Here is a 14,954-nt window from a genome sequence, read left to right on the forward strand (position 1 = left end):
CTGATATATTGTCTCTGCTGATGGAACCGGGGTCTCCTGGTGTTATCAGCAAGACTAAGTTCCCTCTGGTTAGGAATGAGCCACACAGGACTGCCTCACTGCCAGCTTGTGGTCAGGACATCAAGCCAAGGTCACATGTCTGTTAATGGTGGAGTCAAAGGATGTATAACAACTAAATAGTTCATTCAGCCTAGGCTTGGTGTCCCCAGTTAGTGTTTCTATTCCCTTGCAATTTTTCTGGTACCTCTTGCATTATTGTATAATTATACTTATTCAGTGTTTATAATTGCACTTACAGAAGAGTAAGAAGTCTATCCTTTCTTGTCAAAATCAGGAGTCAGAATACAGTATTTTAAAATTTTTTCTACCTGTACAATTGACCAAAAAGCCAAGAGCTCAAGACTATCCTACAAGAATTATTTTTTAAACTATTGTGTTCCAGATATGTGTGGATTCAGCTATTTCTTGGAGTATGGAAGTGGTGATAATGACAAACTACATAGTTCTCAGGAGTGATATTAAATCACCATGTAACCTCTGCAGTATGATGCCTTCTATGTAGCAGTGATATCAACTACAATCACTACATCCATTTATTCAACCAAGATTTATTGAGTGATACAGTATGAGTGCTACTATTTTAGTGACTGGGAAAGTAGTGGGGGATAAAAGGTATTAAAAATGTGGAAGTTTACATTCTCTACAGCAAAATATTTTTCACTTAAAACCAACTCAAATCATACCATCTCTGCAACTTATTGTCATTCATTCATAAGATCAGCTCACAAATACCAAATTCAATTTACAACTTATAACACAAGGAATATCACATTCCAACAAGTGTTCTCACTCATTTTACATGTGTGAAGTTTAACTATAGTTAGGGCATCTTAATAAACTATTCTTTAACAAAAATGGTATTCACACAATTAAATTCATAAGGCTGAGATTTATTAACATAAACCTTATTATTAACAGAAGTTGCTAATGAAAGAGAATGTGAAGGAAGTGAAGATCTTGAGTTATGGGGTTTGGATTTGGGAGACAAAATACTTAAGTCTCCCAAACTCCCAGGAGTGGAATTGATTTTAGAGGGTGTTTAACTTTGGAACATGCTAAATCTGATGTCACAGCAAGGTAGCCAAGTTGGAAATGTCCCAGCAGGATTAGAAGCCAGCAAAATAGTAAGGATAGAGGATGGGTCATCCCAGAGAAAAATAGCATGGACAGTAAAGGACAGGCCAAGGCTGAATCTTCAGCAGTAATGGGGTTAAGCTCACACACGTCACCCTCCTTCTGTCCTCGCCCTTCGCCAGGTGATCTCATCTGATTATAGAGCCACCTTGACTAAACAACCATGTGTATTTATAATTTCAATCTGCCTTGATGTGAATAGACACAAAAACGCAGACCAAATACAGAGCAAATACTTCAAGTAAACAATGAAACCGTGCTATGTACAAGCAAAGCAGTGAGTACATCCTACGGCTGTAAAGATTAGAAGTCTATGCAAAAATAACTTCTTCTACCTTTTGTACTTCTAGTTTCATATTTATAGAATAAACAATTTTAAAAGTTTTAGGGATCAACCATGACACACTTGAGGGAACATGACACTTAAGTGTGGTTGAAAGTAACTTAAAACTTGCAGTAAACATAAAATGAACTTAGTTGAGAACCTAAGAAATAAAAAACCAACAGTTCTTTCATTTCTTGAATAAATATATTTAAAATGAAATAAACTCATGAACTAAGATATAAGTAAGTGGTGACTTAGCTTAGATCAAGGTCATGGGAGATTTTGAAGAGTATGTTTCTTAAATTTTCTTAAAAGTCTTTAACAGGGAAACAGAGAAGCTAGGAAGAACTTTTTTTGTTTTGTTGTGCTTTGTTGAGGGGTACCAGGGATCAAACTCACAGCCTCAAGCCCACCAAGCTGGTGTTTATGCTGCTGAGCTAAATCCCTGGATAGGAAAAAGCTTTTTGTTTAAATTGAAACTTTAACATGTTAATATCAAAGAGAAGGCATGACAAGAAGGTGTCAACAAGGTGACCGGTATAATTCGAAGTTGGAGAATACACAAAATTCTCATTTTCATACAATATGTACAGATACTCTCCAATGAACTATAGGCATAACTAGGTATCTTGGTGGGTATGGTGAATGAAGAAAGGAGAGGACCAGAAAAGGTACATGGTCAGGAAATTAGTAAGATGGTGTGTGAGTTATGCTTGGGCAGTAAAGGATGAGAAAATGAAACAGAACAAAGAAGTCCAAAGAGTACATATTAAAAAGTATATAATCTTGAGTTGAATCATAGGCTTTGAGAAAACTATAAGACAGCATGACACTTGCTTTCAAAGTCCAAATCCAGTAGTAAAACAGTATAGTGACTGGTGGCCTAAAGAAGTTCTAAACTGAAGACCCCATTCCACCTTTGGGAGGGAGTAGTTGTGGGTTTTGAGGTAAGGGCCATATGCATGCGAAGCACACCCTGCCACTATACCCCCAGCCCAAATTAGGCTTCTGCTCAATAACAAGAGCAATCCAAAGCATGCTTCACCCACTGTGCCATTATGGGCTGATCACCAGGTCCTTATCTCTTTATCGTGTGATCTTGACTCAAGAACCTCTTGATTCTAAATTATACAGTTATCAAAACAAATGAGTAAATAGAATGGTTTTAATTTGGATAGAGATATAATAACTGGCCTGCAGAATGCATACTGAAATAAATGTTTGATGAAGGATAAAACACAATTACTGCTCTATTCTGAAACGCTAAAGCTATAATTAAACCAGTTGCATTTGCCCTTAGCTTCTTCCTCCCTGCTCAGAAAATGCCAACCTAGTTACTTCTGATCTGAAGTAGGAAGAATTCAAATTTGAAGGCAGATGATCATTTCTGTTAAGAATACTATCCCTTGCTCACAAGCTGAATTGCTGAACTTGCTTCTAACATCTTCTGTTTTACGTCCAAGATGGTAGTGATGCAGCTTGTTGAAGCAACTGAAAACTTCTCTACCAACTAAGTTTACCTCTTGAGAAGGGAGGAACAGTTTATCCTTAAATTTTAAAAAATATTAATTTCATAACTGGTTCTGTCTCTTTAAAAGGCTCTGGCTGTTGAGAAAGAGCAAGCTGCTTGTCAGAGGTATTCTCTTGCTTCCAGTGAGCAAGGCACCACCCGGTGTGTAGGTCTGATTTAATCCAAGGCCCGCTCTGCCATTTGGCTGTATGGCCTGCCGCTAAACACAGTTAGGCTGTAGCTCCTATGATGACTGCCCACTCCTCTTAAAAATCACATTCCAGAGTAATTCATTTTGTTTCCCTTCAGTAATTTTCATTAACTGGCTTGTGGTCTCTAAAACATACTAAACTTATGAGACAAGGTAATAACTACCTTGGTATATTCTAAAAATAAATTTTTTTTTGGTGGTACTGGGGATTGAACTCACCACCTTGCCAGGCAAGCATTTAAGCCACTGAGCTAAACCCCCCAGTCCCATCTAACAATCTCTTTAAAAGAGCAAGGGTGATGTAAAAAAGGAGAATAAAAGAAATTTACTGTTATGAATGGCAAACATTTAATTATATAGTTCTCTTGAAAACCACAGGGCATATTTTCCAAAATGTTGAATAACGTATAAGTACAAATATTAAAAAAACAGAATTTCCAGTGCAAATTTTATGTACATTCATTACCATGTTACCATGTAGCATTCAATATAATGACATTTTCCAAATTACATATTTATATGTACATCTGGTTATCAAGCAACACTGGTAAATACATTTTCATTAAGATGTGCATTAGGCTTGCTATTACATTGTTTCACAACTTTTGTCAGCTAAAATAGAAACTCTGTACCCATTAACACTAACTCCCAATCATCCTTCCTCCTAATCTTTGGTAACCATAATCCTTACAGTCCCTATGAACTTGAGTCTCCTAGATTATATATATAATGGAATTACACATACAGTATTTTTACTTAAATTCATTCATTTAACATAAAATGTACCAATGCTTACAGGTCATGGCCTGTGTTACAATTCCCTCCTTTTCAATGCCAAATGCTATTCCATTATATGTACGCACCACACTTTATTTGTCCTTTCATCCACTGAAGGGATGGACACTGGGTTACTTCTACCTTTTGGCATTTGTGAATGATGCTATTGCAGACACGCATGTAAACATATCTGTTCCAGTCCTTGTTTTCTATTCTTTTGGGTGTGTACCCAGGAGAATTGCTGGGTTGTGTAAGTCTACACTTAACTTTTTGAAGAAGCTATTTTATATAATTGTTTTATATCGCAGCTGTTCTATTTTATGTTCCCACCAGCAATATGTAGCATTCCAGTTTATCCACACAGGAATGATTGTTCTTCAAGTACAAAATATGAATTAAAATATTGTTATAATTTCTAGCCTTGTGTCTTTTCATTTCTCGTCACCTCCTCTTGCAACTGAAATCAACACCATAGGGATAGATGATAAAAGACTCAGTCTGCTTAGAAACCCTAATTCCAAAATGTCTTATGCCAGGCATGGTGGCACCTGCCTATAAGTCTACCACTCCAGAGACTGAGGCAGGAGGTCCACTGCAAGGTCAATACAGCGAATTTAAGGCTGACCTCAACTACACAGCCAGACTCCAGTTCAAAAAGTAAAAAGAAAAACCTCTTTTGACAAGGAGAGATGGAGAATGTTAAACATTACAAAAGTTTGCAGTGCATGTCAGTATAATAATGAAGTAAGAATTAGCACCATATAGAATGGGGTCAGGAGATAATTTCCTCTCTAAAATCTGAATGATACACTATATTCCTTAGAATGTAATGGAAAATATAACTCAAAATTGGACAAAGAAAGCAAAACCAAGTTCTGATACTCGCAAAGTACATACATACAGATAAAGAACCTTCAAATGGAGACTGAAGAAAAGATAATGAAGTCTCACTCTTTGAATGTTCACTTCATATGCTTTGATCCTGTGAACTGAATCACCGTTTCAAAGATGATAGTGTGTAATCTATTAACTGGTGATATCTTACTGTTTTTTTTTTCTGTAGTTCTGTATTACTTGTACCCTTACACTGTTTTGTTTTATTCTGTTTTTTTCTCTTTTTCCTTTTAAATAAAAAAAAAAAAAGAAAAGATAATGAAATAGGACACATCTACATTTTCTGAGGTCACCTGATGGAGAGATAAGAATTTAGGAGTGTTTTTCTAATACATTCTTTAGACTGTTGTAGGTTAAATGATGATAATTGGTTTAAAATGTTACATGCATTTGCTCATGATAAACAACACTTAAAGGATTAAGTAAAACAGGCTAGAATAAAAATGAGCATTTTAAGAGTAACTATATAACAAAAACTAAAATTGTAAGATTCATAAGACAACTCCTTAAATTAATGTATGAAAATACACTGCATATTTCAAAGGTTCATTATGTTACAGCCTATGATACTTTATAAAATATTCATGTGGACATTAATATTTGAATTTTCTTAAATTTGTTTATACCACAATACATATAAAGATATTTCACATGTATTTAAGTTTCATATGAAAATATATTTTCTATGAGACAAAAACAGTAACTTTCACTTTATAAAAACACAGAAATATAAATTTAATAAAACGACATTTTGTGATGAAATAAATTTCTTATTAAAGAAAAATTAAAATATTTTATTTGAATTTCATCAGAGTTAATTCAACATAGAATTTCACAATTATTATCTGGAGATGAAGAAATACCACAGCCATGTTTCAGAAATATTTCAGAATTATTCACACAGGATTTTGATTAGTTTAGCTACTACATGAACGTTGAGACTATTTCCCAGTAGACGGTAACACTGCTTCATGGTTATCTTCTTAGGAAATCCTAGAAAAGGAAGGTAACAATGTATAATATAATCATTTATAATAGTAACTTCCACAAACAAAAGGATGTATCCTTTAGTAAAATCATAAGGTCATTTCAGAAGTAGTCATGCACTGTCCAATGACACTTAAGTCAACAACAGACCACATGTATGAAAGAGGTTACCCAAGATTGTATCATCTAATAATGTTGTAGTGGTCTTGAGTTTGTGTAAATACATTCTGTGATGTTCACACAATAATGGGATGACCTGAGGACATATTACTCAGAATGTATTGTTAAGTAACATGTAACTTTAAATTACTAAGGTTTCCATTAAGTTTTATTAATAAATGAAAATTTGGAGCCAAAATATACCACTATATTATATTGCCCACACAATGAAACATTATCATATCATATCATATCATATATCATCAAATTATGGCCAATGCACACACATGTACACACATGTATACACATACACCCACAGAAATCCTGGAAATCTATATATGAGTGCACTACAGAAAAAGCGATAGCTCCCATTTTTTAAGTCATTTATTGAAATACAATTGACATCCCATAAAATTCATCCTTTAAAGTATAGAATTCAGTGATTTTTAGACTAGATGAAATGTTTTTGGCATCTCCATAACTTCTAGAACACTTGTGTTACTTCAAAAAAGAAGCCCAGTACCCATTAATAGATGGCTTAATTTTCCCTTTTGGCTCCTAACCATTAATTCATGAATTTGTCTATTCCGAACATTTCATACAAATGGAACCATGTAATATATTACTGCACTTTATGTCTCGCTTCTTTTGTTTGGCACATTTTTTTTTTATTTAAAGAGAGAGAGAAAAAAAGAAAGGACATAAAAAAACAATGCAGTAAAAAGGTACAAATAATACAGTATTTCAAGAAAAAAAAATATACAGTACGAAATCACCAGTTAATAGGTTATATATTATCTTCCCAGAAACAGTTGTCCATATTACTAAATTAAAGCATATAAAGTGTACATTCATACAGTGAAATTGGAGACAGTTCCATTCAATGATCCAACAAAAGCTCAGTTATATGGTTTTCCACCCTACACACTCGAACATACCTGCGGTTATATCCCTTAGTCCACCTTACTTTCCTTTCTTTTTTACAGTAACAATTAGACTTTTAGGGTTTTACTACTCTCACGATTCTTATTACTTTTTTCTAAGAGAATAAAGCCAAATGTGACTAAGCAAAACAGAGTCAGAACAGAAGGTTGGGCATAGCACATGATGTAAAAATAGAATACCAGGTGATCAAAAGTGGTTACCATTGTGCTTCTTGCTATTTTCAAATTGTAACTCCAGGTTTTTATACTAGGGAACCAACACGATGTTCAGCCATGTAAGTCTGAACCACTTCACCCAAGAGCATGATCACAAGCTGCACCCATTTACCTACAAGAACCTCAAGATTACCCTTTATACCTGAGTAGCTTTACATTGTATACAAATATCATATCTTTTATTATCCATTCTGTGATTGATGGGCAAGTTGCCCCTGTTTCTTTATTTTTGGTCCCAGTCCCATGGAGCATTGTCTTCTCTCTGACCTTTAGTGCATGAACTTCCTTTTGAGCCAGATGTGTTTCTTGTATACAGAGTATTGATGGATCTGATCTTCTGATTCACTCTGCGTGTGTTTCTTTTTCTCTGTGAATTGAGTGCATTTATATATATGGTTGCAACCAACATGCACTAGCTCATCTCTGCCATGCTATCCTCCTGCTATTGGCCTCCCTAATTTCCTCCTTCATTCTGTTGCCTGTCCTGCTCAGTGATCTCCCTCTGCTGCTGTTCCTGGAGCTGTGGTCATCTTTATCCATCCCTAGAATATCCTTCTGCACTCTTTGAAGGATTGGTTTGGTGGTCATGAATTCCTTTAGTTGTTCTTTTTCATGGAAGTATCTTATTTCTCTATTATTTTTAAAAGATTGTTTTACAGGGTATATCAATCTGGGGTGGAAGTTGTTTCCTTTCAAAACTTGACACATTTCACTCCAAAGTCTTCTTGACTTGATGAGTTGTGCTGAGAAATCTGCCATGATTCTGGTGGGTTTTCCTTTTATAGGTGATCTGTTTCTTTTCTCTAACAGCCTTTAATATTCTGTTCTTGTGCTGAACTTCTGGGAGCTTGATTATATGTCTGGGTATAGATTTATTTTGGATATGGCTAGTTGGAGGACTATACGCCTCATTCATCTGTATGTCTGGTCCTTTCCCATGCTTGGGAAGTTTTCTGCTACTGCTTCTGTATATGATCTTTTTATATCATTTGTGTTGATACCTGCTTTTTTGATGACACCTATAAATCTTAAATTATTTTTCTTTGCATCATCTTGTAGCTGCTGAATTATTTCCTGGTGCTTTGTGGGGTTTTTAAAATATTTTTGTTTTGTATTGTTTTGTTTGTACTGGAGATCAAACTCATGTGAGCCTGCCTTGTATTTTTAGGAGATCTTTCCTATCACAATTGCTAGCTGCAATCTTCTCTTCAAGGACTGAAAGTCTCTCTTCAGTTTCTTTACAGAAAAAGTGTTTTTTTTTCAGCTTCCAATGGAGTTTTTAATTTCCTGGAACTTCTTTGAATCTGTTTCATGCATTGCAATTTTTTCCTATATTGTTCATTTAAGGTTTCTATCATTTTCCTTGCTCCTCTTTTTTTAAAAAAATCTATGTCTAGATATGCTCAGCAATTCTTTCATTATGTTTGTCATTTCTTCTTTTATCTGAGATATTATTTCTGGTATGATTACTTTTACAACCTCATGGAATTGTTTTTTTTTTTTTTATTTCAGTTAGTATCCTTTCAGAAATTTCAGGTGCATGACTTCCAATTTATTCCATGTCTGTCTCCTAGACTTCTTCTATGTGGACTGAAGGTCTGAGATTGCCTTTGCTTCTTTATGTTGACATTTTCCTAGGTTCCTCCAGACAACCTGGTTGTGGGATCCCAGGCATTTCCACATTGGCTGCCCATCTGCAGTGTAGGGGAATGGGCCAGGCTCCTGGGTTTCTCCTAACCTAGCTTCCCAGAGAGGCTGTGGGGTGCAAGGCAAGCTTCTCGAGACACGTGTGGCTACGTCGAGACTCCTCTGATGGCGGCCACTTTGCAGGTGATTGGCTATTTGCTTCTCCTGGCCTGTGCTGGCTACCAGTCCCAGTGATGGCTGGCAGGTTCACAGGGGCACGGCCTGATAGTTTTCCCAGACCATGCTAGCTAATGGCCCTGATGGTGGCCAGTGGGTTCTTGGTATTAAAACAAAAGTACTGATAAAGGAGTAAGAAGATAGATCTTTTATAAGAGACCAAGGGGTAAGGGGAGAGAGAAAGAAAGGGACATAAAAAGATTAAGGATCTGTCACACATATGTTCCAAATATCCACAATGAATATAATCATAATATGTTGTAAACATGAATTTAAGAAGTATAACAATAGTAATGCAAATGGGGAAAAGTAATCTAGACACAGAGAAGGAGGTAGGTAGAGACGCGCAGGGCAATAAAAATAATCAGGATATGTTAAGCACATGCACCTAGTCCCTAAGATGAAATAAACTCCAGATACTACGAACAAGTACTAATAAAATAAAATAATATTTCAGAGGCAACCTTTCATAATAATACTACATTTAAAGAGACAAAAGCTTTGTGAACAAACCAAATCTGTAAAAATTATGCATGTGTATCTGTATGTTCTTATATGTAGGTAATAAAGTCTAAACACATAATTGCTTAAGTTCAAGGGTGATTTTGTTTTTCTGTTTTTGTTTTTGTCTTTTTGAGACAGGTTCTTGCTATGCAGTTCAGGCTGGCCTTGGGCTCACTTTGTAGCCCAGGCTGGTCTTGAACTTGCAAATAATTCTCCTGCCTCAGCCTCCCAAGTGCTGGGATTATAGGAGTGTGCCACTATGCCCAGCTTTTCAAGGGTGACTTTGAAAAACAATAAAGAAATAGGAATTTGCTAAAAAGCAAAGAAATAGGAATTAACATGTTCAGGATAACAGCTTTCAAACAGTAAGTACAGGTTAGTGTTCCTGTCTTGCAAAATCAGCCTCTTCATGAACTCTTTGCTATCAGTCACAAAAAATCAGGACAAAATATACAGAATATCAATGCAAATTCATCCTTGCCAGTGGACAAACAACTCAAACAATGCCTGTTTCAGAGCCCAAATCAATTGTTTTGGGGACACATGTGAAGGACAGCTGTGCCACGGTGCTGCTCAGTGCTACGCTGTCTACAAAAATATATCACACATTTAAAAGATGAGGTAGTTTAAAAGGGTCTTTAAAAATATTTTATAGTCAGAGAAGTTTCAAAAGTTCCATTTTACCATCCTAACACTTAAAAATAGTGAAAAAAATTAATAAAGTAAAGATTATAAAGTGTCATTTAAAAATAAAAGCCAACATAAATTTTTATCACCTCATTATTGTGCAAGCTTTTAAAATGTACCAACTTATTTATCAGAACAACCCCGTGAAGTAAATGCTATAGGTAGCAAGTAAACTACGGCAAGCAGAGATTAAGGTGCTGCCAGGGTTCAAACTCGATCTAACCCTAGGTGCTGCCTGTGCCCCTTACCAAGTTTAAGTATTGCCAAAGTGACTACCATTTCTGGAATAAAACAAGCACAGTGATAAAACTTAGGAATTCATTTTTATTAGCTAATCTCTCCTTCATCTGCATTTAAGTGAGATTGATTGTTCACAAAAGAAAAATAGTGACAAGGAAAACAAACTGCAAATTAGAATTCTTGAGTCCAAGTCTCAGCTCTTTCTTTCTTTTGTGATGTTCTCACTTGCTTTGTGACATAAACTAAGGCAACAAAATATATTTTCTTAAATATAGTGACATTCTCTGTATTTCACAGTGAATGAGATCACCCAAGAGGGGCGTGTGTGAAGAAGTGGAAAATAAATTGGTTGCTATCACTGTGTTTAGAGAATCATTACTAAGAGAATAGTTAAATTGTATGGGCAGTTTTGCCCCAAAAGGTTATGTCCCAAGGTCTCACCTGTAAATCCATTATTTAGAACTGAAATAGGATCTGTTTCATCCATTTTTACTTCAAAAATAATGCTATATTAATATTACAACAGCATGGCCTTAATGAAGTTTTGCTTTTCTACATTCAAATTTCCAGTCAGAATTCTCAAAAGCATATTTCCCATTCTTTAGTGCTGGAAGCAGGTTGGTAAGGTCATTTTTTCAGAGCAAGGGTGTCCTTACAGCACACAGCATTTTTTTTTTTTTGTACAGGAGATCAAACTCACTCAGGACCTTGTGCTTGCCAGGCAGGTGCTTACTCACAGCACTGTTCTTAAACACTCTGCAAAGACCCTCTAATCTGTACTCCAGAGTCTCCCTCCTTGCCTAGACTTCTCTACCTTCTCTATCTCAGTCAACTCTTACAGGGAAAGATAAAGGCACATAACTAATAACAATGTATTTTTGCAGAGGAAAATAAATACAAACATCTCCCATCCCAATGCCTCAACTAAACTGCTTTTTATATTTCTTCATTGAAAAAGTCAATAAAAGGCGTTCTTTCATAAGATCTAGTGTTGGTTACTAAGACCAGGCCTCCAGAAGTAAGAAGATAAGTTGAAAGGGGACCTTAACAGCAAACATGTTCAGGTAAGGAACTGCCTGTTTGCCACTATTACCGAGGCAAACCACTGACCGCCGCTAGAGTTAGGGTCAGAGTCAGAAAGGAACAGACTGAAGCTCATTTTTAGGAAACAAGCAAAGAGGGAGGGAAAATGCCCAGAGTGGCACCAGGGACAGCAAAGGTTTCCGGAACCCATCTGTCTAGGCAGGCTAAATACACATAAGCGTCTCTAAGGGAATTTTCAGAGCCTTAATAGGTAAAAAATGAGGTCTATATGGATCCCACATACCGAACTCTGGAGGAAATCCAAGGAGATTTGCTATTTCTTTAGGAGTGAAATAGCGAAGTTTAAGCATCGACAACTTTGCTATCTGTTCTTCTTGTGGCAAATTGGTAAGGGATTTGTAGATAGCCTCAATCTATAAGAAAACACAAGAGCATGAGAAAGCACTGTGCAACTAGATTTGCTAAGTTTTCCAACAGTGAGAACACTTAAAAAGTAACGGACATAAAGTCTGCTGTGACACATAGAAGCAAAACACACAGGGAAAATGTTTTTGTGCAAAAAACTATGTAAGTGGCTTAAAAATCACATTATAAGCTTTGAAAAAGAAAAAAAGGCTAACAGTAAACAGATTAAGACACTTTTTAGTGCATCCATCATTTTGAATTCCTTAAAATGAAGTCATGAGACTATAACCAATAAATAACAATATAACATAAATGCAGTGAGGGAGGCAAAGGAAATTATGTCAACTGACAAAGTAACAATTTTACAATTCTAACAAGATCATTAAGACATGTCATTTATACAATTTCACCCAATTAAGATACTTTAATAAAATACTGCTAAATACTATTAAATACAATTTCTCAAGCCCAGATCTTCACTGATCTATGACAAAATTTTTACCATGAGTAAATCTTATTAATAGGTAACAGTTTGAATCAATATAAAAAACAATGTGCTTTTATAATTATTCAACAATATATAAATTTGCTATATTTCAGGCTTGATTTCAATGATGATACCACGCAGAGTTTACAACTAAAGAATAAAATGCATTGCTATTATAAATTTTTTTCTGTAAAAGAGTTTTATGGTAGATGTTACAAAGGAAAACACCAATACTCAGATGTTTATGCAAAATTTTAGAATATTAGCTACTGTAAGCTAAATTTCAATTTACTATTTATCAAATAAAAGGAAATGTAACATATAAGAATAAGAAAGGAAAGCAAAAATAAAATATTCCCTAGGTATAAGGGCATACATGACAAGAAAAAGAATAGTTCTGCAGTAAAGAAACTATGTATGAATATATACAAAAATGAATAACATATTCACTCTCAGTTGAATATGTAAAAGTCACATTTTCAAATGAACTGTTGTTCATGTTTTCTAAAACTTTCAGTTTTAAAACATACATGGTACCTGCACATCCTCTGCAGTCTGTAATACAGATCCTGTCCCTTCCACGTAACTTCCATAACTAGAAAATTAACGTGAGTATTAGGCAGTATGTAAGGAATTGTTAATGCTAAACTTCATATCATATATATTTCTGTAGTGACTTAACCTTGACAGCTGTTTCCTTCTGAAATATACAGACTGAAATCCCACAAAAATATACTTGCAGTTGAAAAATTACTAACAAAAAGACATAAGATAATTCTATTTAAACTCGGAGTTAACACGGCATAGTTTTTTGGGGTTGTATAAACACTACTGAATTACTATTACCATTTTTGCAACGTTATTTCTATCATGCTCATCAGAACAGACTACACCTTCTACCCAAAGGTTATTCAATACTGGCATCCCTGCCACATTAAAACAATCGCTGTATAGTTGAAAACATACTGTGGCTGTTTTTAATAATGCCTGACCTATCACGTCTTTTCAGGATCCCAAAGCCCTACTCGGTAATGCTACTCAAACATGGTCCTACTGAGCTGGGGTCCGCCTCTCATTTAATTCAGTATGTACTTTCTGTCATTTTCAACAAGAACTAAGCCACCTTATAAAAACTATAAAAAGTATAAAACACTTCAGAGATAAAATGAATTAGTATTTTTTTTCTAATATCATTTTCTTTCTCAAATATTATTTGTTAAACTGACTTTCAACATATTACCATTGTTATTATTTTGCAAAGTGAACAAAGGTATATTTTAGAAAAAAGTCATAACTGGGAAAATAACTTTTCAAATATATCACAAGTATGAATATGTGTGAATAGATACACACATTTCTATAGCAAAACAGACTTATACAGTAAGGTTTATTTTTTTACCATCTTTATAATTATGAAAGAATCTAAAGGTTGCTTTTTATTACAAAATTGATAAGTCTGATTTTATGAGAGTCCTAAACAGAACCTCTTTGGACTTGGTAATAGGCAACAGCTGAGTGAAGTCTTACGGTAACTTGAATGAAGTACAGGGCAGAGTACAACAAAGAGTCTGTACTGTTGTATCAGGGCACAGTGTCTAGAAAGCGAGCTAGTAGGTAAGAAAGGTAGGTAAGAGGAGAAGGCTGCAACTGTCACATCATACCAATACCTACTAAACACAGTCAGTGGCATTCACAAAATGGGATCTTTGGCAGGATTTTTCTGAAAAAGCCTAATTTTTCCCTTTATTTTAGGTTTTAAAAATTGAGGAAAAAACTTATTAAACATTCACAGAATGACCCCAAATGGAGCACTCTAAATGTTTATCAATTGGTAATCAGTAAAAAAAAGGATTACATACTTATACCATTCAAAAAAAACCTGCATGTATGATCCAATATCCAATTTACAGTGAAATATTCAATTTACAGTGAAAGAAAGGGCACATAATACAATATACAGTAAGCCACCATTAACTTAAAGTAGGGGAAAATACATGCATGCTTAAATTCTCACAAATAACACTTCTGGAAGGTGATAAAGCAAACTGATATCATGCACTGCAGGTGTGGAGATATAGTAGATGGCCAAGAGACAAAAGTAGAAAGGAGTCTTATAATCTTGGTATCTTTTGAATTTTGAACCATGGTATTACTGTACTTACTCAAAATGAAAAAAGTTAAATAAAATTTATCCTAAAGTACCCCCAGATGGTTCAATTTTTAGATTAAAATTTAATTTCTTCTTACAAACTTCTCATGAAAATGGACATAAACTCTTTGAGGCTTGATGCATCATAGAAAAGAGGTAATAAAAACCTGGAAGTTGTTCAGGAGCTATAGAAATTTGTAAACTGCATATTTATGAAGGTCACCAAAAAAGTGGACCTGTATGAACATTTTTGTGGAGATGCACATAATGTCCTGCCAGAAGGAAACTTGTGTTTTAATGGAACATGAAGTAAGAAATGATGAGCAAAAAAAATCACCCCAGCAGAAACATTTTATAC

The 14,954-nt window shown here is 35.0% G+C and overlaps 1 protein-coding gene across 5 annotated transcripts in view; it reads right to left on the reverse strand.

Moving 5' to 3' along the window:
* Window positions 1–3,564: 3,564 nt before the first annotated feature.
* The window catches only part of Trdmt1 (tRNA aspartic acid methyltransferase 1), a 40,688-nt gene continuing 29,298 nt past the window's right edge, over window positions 3,565–14,954 (reverse strand). For 4 of the 5 annotated variants that reach the window (XM_013144550.3, XM_003462765.5, XM_063237877.1 and 1 more), the window contains 3 exons: window positions 12,985–13,042; window positions 11,839–11,968; window positions 3,565–5,904 (listed from right to left, as the gene is read on the reverse strand). In XM_013144550.3, coding sequence (XP_013000004.1) covers window positions 5,804–5,904; window positions 11,839–11,968; window positions 12,985–13,042 — 289 coding nt within the window. In that variant the 3' untranslated portion in view covers window positions 3,565–5,803. Of the gene's footprint in view, window positions 5,905–11,837; window positions 11,969–12,977; window positions 13,043–14,954 lie in introns of those variants that run through there. The other variant, XM_013144553.3, reaches the window with a different exon arrangement.

The sequence above is a fragment of the Cavia porcellus genome, unplaced genomic scaffold (assembly GCF_034190915.1).
Source record: "Cavia porcellus strain 051 isolate PalLab524CR breed Dunkin Hartley unplaced genomic scaffold, mCavPor4.1 scaffold_27, whole genome shotgun sequence".
NCBI lineage: Eukaryota > Metazoa > Chordata > Mammalia > Rodentia > Caviidae > Cavia > Cavia porcellus.